Raw genomic sequence first — 14,299 nt, 5'->3', positions numbered from 1 at the left:
TTCAAAAGTTTTTGAAGTATCTGAAAATATTGCAACAATAAATTTTTTCTTGTCAATACCATTATAAATAAATTTCGAGAAGGTCAAAAGGACATTTATGTTCTTTGAATTATGTGGAGAGATCCAGATGGACCAATCACAAGATAGAAATAATAACCAGATATGACACAACATAATAACAATAGAATTGTGTGCCCTAGACATTTCATTGTGTAAGTTTGTGATTATTAGTAAATACTTATATAGTTTTAGATTTCTGTTACATAAATGACAGACTACAGGAATTTATTAGACTGTAACATATACTTTTTCTTTCCTGGACAAATCCTGCTACAGAAACCTCATTCGCAGAACAATGTTGAGTCCTTAAAGTCGTGGAATAGAGCGTGACTGCAATAATTGAGAACTTTAATTATTTGGTCGACTGCTCAGCTTAATCTCTTGGAGAATACAAAATTCTGTGCAAAAAAACTGCAAGCCAAAAATAAATTTTTTGACTGGAATCCTGTTCACATTTGCTTGCATGAGAATGAAATGATTGAAAAGACAATTATAATGCAGGTAAATAATTACAAAGTTACTAGACAGAGTAACTAACTAAAATCTGCTTTTAACAAGAAGTCTATTATAACAGTTTTTTGTGATTGTGAGCCGTCATTATAGTATTTGTTTTATAAACTTTATTTATTCTTTTCTTTTTTTCATACTGCTTGGATTTAGATTCATGGCAGTATACTTGCTTCTAACTACAAATGACTCACTTCTTGATATTTTACATACGGTTTGGCTTCATTTTTTATATTAACTGCAAAGGAAAGAAAAAAACTCACTAATTTCCGGTCAATGTACTCGGTTCTGGCTTCGGTTTACCATCAGACATAAAAAATTGTTGCACTTTATCATGCTCTCTGGCAAAACTTTTCAAGCTGAGTCTCTTTCTCAAAGTGTCATTATATCTGCTAAAAGCAGCATCTTTAAAGCCTGAAAACATATGAAATGCATGAAAACTAAACTTTTTACATTTCAATTTAAAAAATAGCACGAGAATCTCATGGGATACAATTAAAATTCCAAACTTGCAAAAGAAATTTGGATCATGGGTAGGTGATACGATGGCAATGGATTTAAATTGATGTACAACTTGATTATAAAATTTATTCTTATTATATATTTACACTGGTTATGTAAATACAGTACTCTCTCAATAATCCAGCATTTTAGGCGAGTTTTCTTTGAGCACAGATGAGGAAAACATAACTGTATGTCTGCGTGCTGAAGTTTATATTATTTATAAATGGGCTTTTTTAATTGATTTCCAGTAATGCAGGAATTTTGATATAATCTGGCACACCTTGGTCTGATATGTGCCAGATTAGCAAGAGTCTACCGTAGTCTGAAAAAAAAAACTTAAGAAAAATCAATATAAATATACAAGCACAATGCTCATTTCTACAAACTTGAACAGACTTAAGCAAATAAGTTCATAAAATCATAAGTGAATGGAAAGATGTTCAAAGAAAAAGATATATCGTTTACCAGAAAACTAGTTTGTAAAAACGCACCAATTCCTAAAATTGAGTGGTAACTGTAAAATAAGAATTAAATAAGAAAACACTTTTAAACATACCTGATTCGACTTCATCTTTGGACGAATACGAGATCTCATCATCAATCAATTCAAGCTCTGCATCATCTTCATATTCCTTTAAAAAAAATTACAATTAATTTGAAAATAACTGTTAACCCAAATAAATCACACACATGCTAGCTATTTTATTGAAAAGCAAATTCGGGGATGGCCAAAATTAGATGCTTTAAGTAAAACATATTTGGGGGAGAGAGTTAGCAAATTTTTGACAGTCCCTTATTTAACTGACAGGCGTTATCTGTAAGTTTAGTTAGTCATAGAACATTGGCCAGTCTAAATAAACGTTTTATTAATTTGAAACCTTGCATTTTCTGTATAGAACGACGTGTTTGTCTCTTTGTAGTCACAGTGTTTTTTATGAAACTAGATGTGTAGGGATGTGTACGTTCCTTGATTTTTATATACATATATACTGTGTGATTCAGAAAGAATCATCTAATTTCAAATGATTCTTTGCTTGCAATCCACTATTAATAATATTGTTCATATAATGTGGACATTTTTCCCCATATATTAATTGTCATGTATTCTGGTTTTTTAATTTTGAAAAATACTTATATAATTTTGAAATAGAACGATTCTTTCCAAGTCACACTGTATAAGTATTAACTTGATATATTGATTTCAAATACAATTTGATAAAATTACATCATCTGATACATAGTAAGTAGTTCAGTTGAATAAAGGTATTTTTTGTTTTGACATTTTTATTTACATTGCAAAAAATGAATATAAATTATCATTTGGACATTTTTATTTTGGAAAATCTCTCACGACCCCCCTTAGTCCACTCACACTGCTCCCCCCTAGAAAGTCAGGACCCAAACTTTGGAAACCACTGCTTTAAGGAATTAGAAAAATCAGGGACAGTCCCAGAAATTCTTAAGAGATTAGTAGGGAAGTATGCTGGTTTTTCTTAGTATAAAACCACAATAAGTTTGTTCTGTATGTTTTTATTCATTCTCATAAAGTTGAGATTATGCAATTACAAACCAATACACCAAGTAACAAAGATCTGTATTTTTCACCTAATGCTCACATTCTATTATGATAACATTCACAACAATGTGCTCTGGTTAGATGATAATTTTAATCTTTAATGGGACAGTGTTGTCACATATGCAACTTTAGGTACTTGCTGCATATGACATTTCATGCTTCCCCATTACTGGGTCATTCCTTCTCTCCAGATCTTAAACCTCATAAATTTGTAATTTGGGGACAACTAAAGGAAATGAACAAAATGAAACCAAGAATGACAGAAGAATTGAAACTGTGTTTGAACTAATCTGGAAGTAATACACATTCTTATTTAATGAACTTTTTAATAACCAATGTCCTCACTTATGAGCATATGCTTTATAAAATAAAAATATTATTTTATTAATCAAGTCACTCATTTTTACTTCCTAAAGATGTGCCATTAATGAGGTGTGAAAGTTTAACATAATTTAGAAAACTAAAACTTCACTTTTTATGCCATAAAGTTTTTTTTTAATCACCTATTTTTGAGAAAAGAATGATTCAATTTTTTGCATTTTTAACGTGGTTGCTATAGACATAGGCGAGTCCTACAGGAAATTTCTTACATGAGTTTTGTGATTGGTATCTCTGAACTGAAATAGCAAAAGGGGAAATAAAATAGCAAAAATCAATCCAAATTGAAATTTAATTAAATTTTATGGTTAAGATATGAATTTGCAAAAATTAGAAAATTATTCATAAAGTGAAACATCAGACTACTATTTTTTTTGGCTAATGATTTTTTGGTCCTTTGCAATTTTTCAGCCTTGGCTAATAAGTGGTCTTGTTGATATCAATGCCACCTTCACATCTCCACATCCTGGAGCTAGGCCCCTCCATAGTAAATTTAGTGTAAAAACAAAAACAGTAAGATTTGTCTCAAGGCCCCTGGGCTGGAGCCCTAACAGCCCCACCCTTGTGGGGAGGGGGCCATGAACACTGGCATGCTATGAACTGAATTTTTATGTTAAAATAAGAATTACTATTATTTGAAGCCTGGTTGAATTGTCCGCCTCTGTGAATCTCACTTTCCAGATATTTTTTTATTTCTCTTTTCATAACGCATGTACCACCACGGATGTAGGAAATAGATTAAGAAAATATAACTACTAGAACCACATGGTGATAACTCTTTTTGCAGTCAGATTCCAAAATCACTACTTCAGTTCATTCGAAGCTAAACAATTGATTTAATAGAAATTACATAACAAAAACTCAATGATTAGCAGAACATGTTAAAAACTCCTAAAACTAAAAGTGTAAAGTGGAGATAAGTAAATGTAAGTACACAGTGGAACTTTGGTTTAAGAGCATAATTCTTTCCATGAACATGCACATAATTCAAATCACTCTTATATCAAATCAAATTTTCCTATAGGACATAATGTAAACTCGGATGATTCGTTCCACAATTATTCATTACCATAAACATGCCATTTAATAAATAACACAATGCATTAATAGTATAACAAATAATATAATAATGGCATAAAGTAAACATACAATAATTTTACAAATTTAGCCCACTCTAAACCAACAGTAGAGGACTATTATTTAGGACTCGTATTTTATCTGCTAGCTTACCACAATCTTATTTTTTTTGTTTGACTTCAAAAATCAACCAATACAATGTCCCTCGCTTTTGACTCCTTTTGAGGATTTAGTGGAAATGAGGAATTGTATTGTCATTAGACCAATTCATTGCTCGCACTGCTACAGCTTCCCACATTTTACACATCTCTATAATCTCATTTTTGAAGTGAAAAATTCCTCCTTATTTCTCTATTCCTTCTCCTAAGACTCAACCATTAGATCACATCCAACATCCATAATTAGCTACTTGCTGAAGTTGCATGCAATGGAGATTGTTTGTGGTCAACTCCTAGCCATGTTCCTCCACTAATTCTTGAATGTCACCCAAATTCACTACCAGTCTCCACAGTCTTCCCCCAAAGACACAATCTCCTTGACAAATGGTGGCTTCTGTTCATGAGCTAACCTTTCAAAGTAACGTTCAATAATGTACTTAGCCCACAATTATCTCCAAGTGGAATTGGGTGTTCTCTTGGTGACCACATAACAAGCTTTACCAACGATCTAAAGGTAGTACTTAGTGTAAATGGTTTTTCCAAAACTCTCAGAGAACAAGGTTTACTCTTTTTGCTGAAGATTATGCATAATGCTACATTATGTTTGTGTTTGGGTGAAAGAAAAGAATCCTTGGTTCAGTTGCGATCACATAAAATAAAAATTATGAGCAATCATGCATTATGAGCAAATCTTTCATTCATAATGCAAATCGTTTTTGTTTAGAGTCAAAATGGTTTATGAGTGTTTCGATATACAAGCAAACAAGTCATTCCTTAACCAAAGTTTCACAGTATAAACAAAAACAAAGAGCAAGTTATTACAGCGTCTGAAACATTTCATGTAAAATTGATGATTAAACTAAGAAAATGCATAAAAAAGGATCAGACAAATGCTTTCAGTGCAAGACTTTTAATATCAAACTGGTAAGTCTACATTCTACAAGCTTATCTTTCCCATTTGCTTGATGAGACAAAGAAATGAGCTGACCACACATGGGTGGAGATAAAGGAGGGAGTCATGCTCCTCTCCCAGCATCAATGACGGAACAGACAGATCTAATGTATATGCATATACAGGAATTGGCTTCATCATGCCTCCCCAGCCTTTCGTGTCTATCTCCACCTATATGACTACATCACAACTGGGTAAAACTGATTTGATGTTGGAAACAAACATTAATTTTTACATAAAAAATCTTTCAACTTTTTTATGGATTTCCTTTATGCTAATACAATTTATTTAATTTGGCCATCATATTTAGTATATGTGACACATCTGTGTATCTTCTACAAATTACTTAGTTTTCTTAAAAATTAATTTATTTGTTTATTAAATCAGACATTTACCTTTAAAATAGCAAAAAAAAAAAATCACTTACAATTTCGAAGTCCTCTCTTCTAGGCATATAGCCTAATGTCTTTTTATATATTTCAAAACTTGTTTCAGACATTGGAGGAGGAAGAACTTCAGAAAAGCAAGGGTCTGCATATGTAAAAAAAATTAAACAAGCGTCAGATATACTACCAACTACTAAACCAGACATGCACTTTGTCCATATTCCTCTGCAAAACTTTTTACGAATTGGTACATGTTGGAATGTGTGTACATATAGTGAACCTTCAGTGAAGTTTGTTTCTGTGTAATGCTTGTTATGTGTAGTGCTGCCATCTGCAATCAATTTTTTTAACTGAGTTTTTTCTCAACTCATAGTGATTGAAGTGTAATGAATGAATAATTGGACCATTGTAAGCCGTTGTTCTCTGCTGTGAGACTTGTAACAGGGAGATCGGCTCACATTTGCACCTCGAAGTTGGAAATCACAGAAAACCAACTTCAGCCAACCACTGCCGCGATGGTGGGATTTGAACCGGGATCCTCGCGATGAGAGTCCGTCACTGTAACCACTTGTCCACCACAGCAGCTATACCATCAACTGGGACAACTCTGCCAGTTTTAGAAAAAGATGTTTTGCACCCTACCAAGTTCCTGAACCAATCAATATAGACACACTAATGTTTTCAGCGCATAGAGAAGAGATTGAACAACAACCTTTTGCATGTTTTCAGCCTCACCAGTTGCTTACAGTTCTTTCTCAGTGTTTTTGTTTTCAACTTGTACAATAGGAGTTCTTGGGAGCCCACAAAAGTGTCTTGGTCCGCTTATTCAGTCAAACATACAGGATGTTTCACGAAGAACACCTAACTTTAAAAATAAATAAGTCTGAAACAGTGGTAGATAGAAACATGAAACCAGTGGTATGTTTATTAAAAAAACCGTAAGAATCTGATACAGAAACCTCAAAATTTTAGTCACAAATTGCGCTGTTAGATGGCGCAGCAGGCGACATTACCATAAGTAGGCTGTACATAGTGGGCAATGCAAGCAGCCCTCATTGCATTCATATCAAAAGTGATTCAAAATATGCGCCTTTCACACAACACATGTTGCAAACGAAGAATGAAGTTGTCTGACTCTGTAGTGTCACCGGAAATCGACACACACGCTTGACAAATAGCCTCCTGCAGCTCATTAAGTGTTAAAGGATTGTTGCGGTAAACAGTTTGCCCCATAGAAAGTAGTTGCAAGGGGTGAGGTCAGGTGAATACAGAGGCCAGTCCATGCTTTTTCCCTTAACTGTAGAATAGTTCAACGGCATAACTCAATCATCAAAATATTCGTCCAGAAAGTCAAAAACAGTTGGTGTACGGTGTGGGCAAGTCCCATCTTGCATGAACCAAGGCGTGCCTGGTCGATTGTCCCACACTTGTTGAGTGGTGACAAATTATTTCAAAAGCGCAATATGCCAGTCAGTCGTCAGTTTCTTGCATGCAAAAGGGCGCAATGATGCCTTTGAAGGAGACTGCAGTCCAAACGGTAAGTTTTGGGCAATGAAATGGTTGTGGGTGAGAATAATGTTGGTTTTTGATACCCCAAAATTGCCAGTTGTGTCTGTTAACGAAACCATCCAGATGAAAATGCGCCTCACCTGTAAACCATATTCGGGCGACATCAAAACCAGAACTATCAATTGTAACATTACCTTGGGCCCTGCGGAATAGTCCTAGATCTAGTCAATTTGAAATCTTTATTTACCTTTAATTCACCTCCGAGAACTGGTCCGCTGTAGATTTTTGCTGATCGGCCACCATTGTTTACATATCAGCATTGCCAGATTTCATGTTATATTTGTATTTTTATTCTGAATAGTTATGTAAATAGCACTTGCCTTTCATAATGTGTTAGTTTTCCACAGCAGAAGATCGCGCATCCTGATTCGATGGTGAAGCAGGGGATGCTGGGAATGGCCCCTTTAAATAGTGGTGGTATGCTGGAACAATGCAAATATACAGAGTCACAAATGCACTGAACTGTTCTTACTAAGGCGTTTTGCCCGGTCAGGTGCGCTCCGGACATTGTCTCTTCCGTCATCATGAACTGTTGATTGAGTAGTAGACTTGGGCATGGCTTCGCCTGGTTGCCGATCACCTCTGCCGACATTATGTGCTAATGGTGGTCATTGGATTTCTTAACATGGCTACTGCATTGCTGATCGAATTGGAATTCATCGATTCTACTGGCATGGAAGTTCGTCAGAGATACCGTTGGCCACCCACTCCCCCAATGCTGCGGTGAAATCGAGAGTGATGGTTGGAATGAACCTCTCAATTGAATCGTATGACTCTTGTGATGGTGGTCTGATGCAATGTAATTGATGAGACCAAAACTTTTTCTAGAAATTCTGTTGCTAAAAGAACTTTAATGAAAAATCTAATATTTATATCCAAGTTTGAATGAAATATTATTTGTGTGCGATTTGGTCTCGGAATGTTCAAATAAATGTTTTAAAACAAAAATGTGTTAATTCATTCTTGTCATCTGTGGTACAATATTGGAATACATAAAATAATTAATTGAACCGGGAATGCAACTTTCTTTCGTTGCATAATCATGTTTAGCATCTCGTTAGCAAAATCCTCTCATCGTTCAGCTCTAACTGGTATGGCGTGCCAGCATTGAATCTTGTATGTAAACATGTGTAATGTCTTCTGCAGGATTCTGTACGTGCTGGATGGCATGATTCCAGATTTAGCTGCAGGTCTGCAGACAGATTTATTCGGACGATGCTCAATAACTGCAGCAAGTGTCGTTGCATTTTCAGGTGTAACGACGGAGTGGGTGGGATACACATTTCAAACACATCAGCCACGTTACTTGTGTGTTGAAATTTTTTGAATAGCTCACGAATTGTTTTGCCATCTGGGCATTTTGCAACTTGAAATCGCGTTTGAAAACTTCTCCTTGTGACGGTAAGGCAGTGATTAAATCGGTGGTACTCCAACACAATAACCACATGTTCTATGGAATACATCACTTCCGGAATTTCTTTCACTATACACTAATAGCGATCACGTTTCAACGGTGAAATCTACGTTGACTGATCGTTCTCTGCATTTGAGCTCTCTTTATAGAGATCTGTAATGATACCTGCAGCGCAATAGCTATTGACGCAATTTGTAACTAAAATTTAGAAGTTTCTGTATCAGATCCTTACGGTTTTTTAATAAACATACCACTGGTTTCATGCTTCTATCTATCACCGTTTCTGAGTTATTTATTTTCAAAGTTAGGGGTCATTCGTGAAACACCCTGTAAATAAAAACTACTTGTTTTGCTTGATACAAAATATAATCCCCTTTCAGAATTGCTTTTAGACATAAATTTTATGTTGCGTTTAGGTTTGGGGTAATATCACTTGACAATGTTGCAACAGGAAGCTTGATGAAAATGGGGGCAACTTTGCCAATCTATAATTATTTTTTAAAATTCTTACATATTTTTTTCAAATTGTGCATTTTTCATGTTTGCTTTAGAGATCATTCAGATGCCAAAATGCATTAGTACCAAGTTGAGAGGCAGCAGCTATCAAAATTATGATTTACATTACAGTCAGAGTCTACCGAAGAGAAAATGACAGACAATTGATGTGGCACTAGAAGCCGTAAGCGAATCACACTTAATGAAAAAGGACCAATCCATTCCGAGTACCTCTACAATGAATCAGATTGAAAGAAGAAAAAATAAACAATCAGAAGAATGAACATCACAAAGTGATGAATCTGATTGTGCATTTTCTTTACATGTCGTATCTGAATCAGAACCTGAGCAAGATGCATAACCTACTGAAGAGCTTGGACAGGAATAAATAGCTCCTGCTGTTTCCGCTTCTATCCTGTGAAGATGGACATGATTTAACCATAGATGAAATGATGAATATCAACGTGGCCCAGGATATCGATGGTAAGGTTCTTAAACAACTACTGGAATGTTTGTTGTGGCTAAGTTCTTGGTGAGAAAAGGTGTCAAACATTTTGTTGGTAAACTCAAGCAATTCTATGGAGATGAAGAGTTTGAGTTTTCATTTCTTTGTACAACTGACAGAGGAAAGTTTTTTTATTCCCAAACGTACTTGATGAAGCTTAATTTGACGTACAAGCCAACACATGAATAATTGATGACAGGTAAAAAAACTATAGCAAATTCACTTTTTTTAATGAAAATATAATTTTGTTTGAGCTTTGAAGTTTGCAAATTTTAAACCTGCCGTTTTAAATGTTTTCAACATTTCTGCAAACCTTTCTTTACAATAGAGTTGAAAGTAATGTGTTTTCATCATTTAAGAAAATCTTTTTTCTGGTCATTTCCCCCGGTTTTGACACAGTTGGCAAAGTTTTTCTATTTTTTATACAAATAAACGTTTATTTAAGTTGTCATGTTTCCACACATTGTGAAAGTAAAGATCAAGATTAATGGTTTTGAATGACATTTACACACTATCAGTTCAAAGAAAAAAAAAAGTGGCAAAGTTGTGCCAGTTGACATAACAAAATATCAAGTATTCAATCTACAGGGTGATGCTAAATTCAATTTCCAACTTTCAATTTATTTTATTAAATACCAGTTACTCTCTCAAAAATAACAATACCCAAGAGGCAAATGGCTGCCAATACTGGGATTATAATCATAAAAAATCAAAAACTGATAAACTTTTCATGGGGGGGAAAAAATATATATATATATATAAATTCAAACACACAAATAATCATCAATACAAAATCGAGTTAATTAATAGCACAAGTATTATGAAATTAAATAGTAAATATGTATAATGTATAAATATAAACCATTATGATGAAGTAAATAAAAAAAGGGGGAAGAAATGTATATTCATACATATGTACATATTTTGGCTGGCTTTCGAAGTGCAACTTGAATTAGACATTAAAAGGTACATCAATAAGTTTTGCAGTTACGGAACTATGTGAAAATAAATTTCAATATCATTTATTGAGTGAAGATATTCTTTAAGCTTTCTTTTTAAATGAGGCAGATTAGTAATTGTTTACATTTCATATGGTATTGAATTGAAAAACCTTGGTGCTATGAAAATGAAGTGTTTTTGCAAAATATCTTTGTGTGTATGTGGTATAGAATACAATTTTGTCTACAAAAATTTACTGTAGTGCACATGGCAGAATTTACGATAGATAAAAAATTCCTTTTGCAAAAAAGCAAAAATGAGGGGTAAAGCTTTAGAAAAATTCTACAATGCTAATGATTGATGGTTGGATGTCTACTCGTTTCGTACCTCATGTACGCATTTTTGTGAAAGTGGCTACTACTTCTTTCGCATTCAAAGATTTTCTTTTGCATTTTGTGAAAAATACCCTGGTGCATGGGCAAATGCAATTGCTACTTTAAGTGCTGGAAAACAGTTAAAACGCCAGAATTATGAAAAAGAATGTTAGACTGGGTGTTATAGACATTATATATTAGTCAAATTATTTTTTTGTAGATTAATTATAGGACAAATATTACTATTGTAATCTCCACCATATATACAAAGACCGTAGTATATGTGTGATTGAAACCACGAAAAATACAAATTTCTGATCAACACTCTTAATATGACCTTTGAGATAAAAACTTGAAAATCATGTACCTCAATTTATTATGCAGAAAGTTTACGTGTGATTTCTATTTTAAATTATTATCAAAATAGAGACAGAGGTTTAATACTTTTGACAGTTACATGAACATGAGGTGAGATTACATTAGTTGGTATGGTATATCAATTGAATAGGGTCAGGAGAATTATTTCATAGGGAGAATTTCATGTATTTGCTCTTTTCAATATTAATTTCCAGATTATTAATATAAGAAACCAATTCCGAATTTTTAAAACATCTTCACTTATTTTTTAGTTCAATACCTCTCTCTAGTGGATCATTACTTGTATACATGACCACCGTATCATCAGTGAAGCAGATAATTTTACCAAAAATATCAATGTCACAAAATTCATTTATGAATATTTGAAACAATAAAGGACCTAAAACAGAGCCTTGAGGGACTCCCCTTTTAATTAATAAAGGAGAACTGTAGAAACTTGAACATCTGTGTGTGTGACTCTTTGGATTCTATTTTTCAAGTATGATTTCATAAAATCGTGTGTGCCACCCCTGATGCCTATTGAGCACATTTTCGAAAGAATATTGTGTTTTACTGAATCAAAAGCTTTTCTTATATCCAAGAATATTGCTATTACTTTGTGAGATTTATCAACATTTTCATAGACAAATTGAGTAAAAGTTAATGCTGTTTCAGTATTTGTTTTTAGGTAGAAACCCATGCTGATTATCAGAAAATTTTTTGTCTTGTTGAGGAAGTCAAACACTCGGTTTTTTATGATGGTCTCAAACACTTTCAAAAATGTTGGAAAAACAGATATTGCTTTATAGTTGTTAAAAGCATTCACATCTCCTGATTTGTAAACTGGAGTAACATTTGCAATTTTTAAAACATCAGGAAAAATAGAGTATTTAATGTAGTCATTAAAAAGTTGAGCCATATAAGAAACCACATTATTTGGAAGCACTCTTAGTATCTTTGAATTAATAATGTTAGAACAATTTTTACCTTGAGTTATATCAGATATAATATTCAAAACTGCAATATAACTTATTTCAGAAAAAATCATAGATTGAGGATTATTGTTAATTGAATAGGTAAGAACATAATTTTGATATGAAGAGTTATTACCATTTGACATCGTAATGAAATGGGTATTAATATTATTTAAAGTTAAAATTGAATCCCTTCCTATAGGCAATGATTGTTTTGACCCATCTGTACCTAATATTTTAGATACAAATCTCCATTGTTGTTGTTATGTATGGCATTTATTAAATTCATGTAAAAAAGTTATTTTCAGATCCAAAACCTTCCTTGTAACCCTTTTTCCCTGTTTTCGGTTTATAAAAGCACTTAGTATGATTCATAATGATAATTTCAAGAGTTTTTTAGGAAAGAGTCAAATGAAATATTGGGATCACTTTCTACATATGCAAATTCAGAGATAAACACACAAATTTCTTTCTCAATTTGTTGGAATTGTAAGTATTGTTAATAAAATTTAATTTACAGCCAACTGCATAATGATCAGTTAAACTAGATTGAAAGATAAATGATTTAACACATTTAATGTTTCAGCTCATTCTGATGAAAACGCGGTCAATACATGATCCACTGCCATAAGAATATGATCTGGTTATGTTATTGATGAAACATTGGAAACCAATGCCATAGAGACAATCAAGATATTCAATGACAACGTTATCATTATCATTCAATAAATCTATATTTATATCACCAATCAGAACATTCCGATATTTAAGTGTTTGTGAAATCGGACTAATTTTAGATACAAAACAGTAAGAGGAGAATGTGAGTTCTATATACACTAAAAACCAACAATTTTAAAAGATCACTATAAATTGCAACATATTCAGCGGTTTGCATTGTTACAAGGGTTATTTGATTGAAATTGAGTGATTTTTTTGAAAAACAATAACCCCTCTATGTATATTTTCATTAAGACACTGAAAAAATTTAGAAAAATCTGGAATGTTGTACAATGCAACTTCATTTTCATAAACCCATATTTCACTTAAAACCAAGACATCTATATATTCCAACAAAGGTGTTAAAGTTATAATTCCTCAAAATTTGTTCGTAGGCTACGTATATTGTAATGGAATATGTTAAATTTTAGTTTTGGGCAATTCATGGGAAAAACTTTGTGTTATATAAAAGACACCTAAACAAGAATTTTTGCTCATAGAATTTGTGGTCAATCAAAATAGCAAAAGCAATAAAGGGTGTTTTTAAAGAGAGTGCACAATTGCACTTCACCCAGGCATGGATCTATGGGGAAGAGGTGATTGGGGTGATCAAACCCCCAAACAGTATGTGCAATATTGCCCTCAATGGATAATTCATGAAATTTTCATAACCTCTATATGATGTAACATTCAATCAATCTGTTGAAAATTACCTGTATCATCGTTTGTCATTAAATAAGAAATTCAAGAAAACTGAATAAAAAACATTAAAATCGAAACAAAGAGAAAATGGGGACTGTCCTGGAAAATGTGGGACATATGCTCACCACATGCGTCCCCCTCCTAACAGCGAACTGTAGATCCGCCCGACTTCAAAAACAAATGTCATATATTTCCAATGGATTTGTTACGATATGTGCTACCAACCATTCGAGGGTGCATATTAGGGTGGGTCGCCGTTCTATGTAATTTTTTTTAAAATTTATATCCAGCACAGCATGAAAAAGATGTCAAATGATGTATTTAGCTCACATATAAATTTTTTTAAGAATGGGCTATCTTCTGCCTCCGGATTGACTTTAGAGAATACATATTTTGAAAAAAAAAACTTTCTTTGAGTTGTTACAATAACATTAAAAAAAAAATCAATGTGTGTCTATAAAATAAATGCAAATTGCATGATTAAAATTTATTTATAACAAGAAACAGTTTACAAAAATGACAGTTATATTATATTTCAGAATAGCACGAAAATCTTTCTTACTATTGAATTTCAGCATAGCTTTTCAAGACTGTTTGGTTTTTTATGAAGCCCTCTCTCAGATTTTTAGCACAATGTGGCTGAGGTTTCTGTAAC

General features: G+C 33.2%; 1 protein-coding gene across 3 annotated transcripts in view; it reads right to left on the bottom strand.

Annotated features, from left to right (window-relative positions):
• The window catches only part of LOC149067575 (transcriptional adapter 2-beta-like), a 122,769-nt gene that overhangs the window by 45,557 nt on the left and 62,913 nt on the right, over positions 1 to 14,299 (bottom strand). For all 3 annotated transcript variants that reach the window (XM_089252564.1, XM_089252563.1, XM_089252565.1), the window contains exons 8-10: positions 5,640 to 5,743; positions 1,628 to 1,703; positions 831 to 981 (exon numbers count right to left, since the gene is read on the bottom strand). In XM_089252564.1, the coding sequence (XP_089108690.1) occupies positions 831 to 981; positions 1,628 to 1,703; positions 5,640 to 5,743 (331 nt within the window). The remainder of the gene's footprint in view (positions 1 to 830; positions 982 to 1,627; positions 1,704 to 5,639; positions 5,744 to 14,299) is intronic.

This window comes from Pholcus phalangioides, unplaced genomic scaffold, assembly GCF_987345545.1.
Source record: "Pholcus phalangioides strain wild (caught in Gottingen) unplaced genomic scaffold, Ppha-v1.0 ptg000029l_1, whole genome shotgun sequence".
NCBI classification, from domain to species: domain Eukaryota; kingdom Metazoa; phylum Arthropoda; class Arachnida; order Araneae; family Pholcidae; genus Pholcus; species Pholcus phalangioides.
Note: the sequence above shows the minus strand (reverse complement) of the source record. Positions and strands in the feature narration are given on the sequence as shown.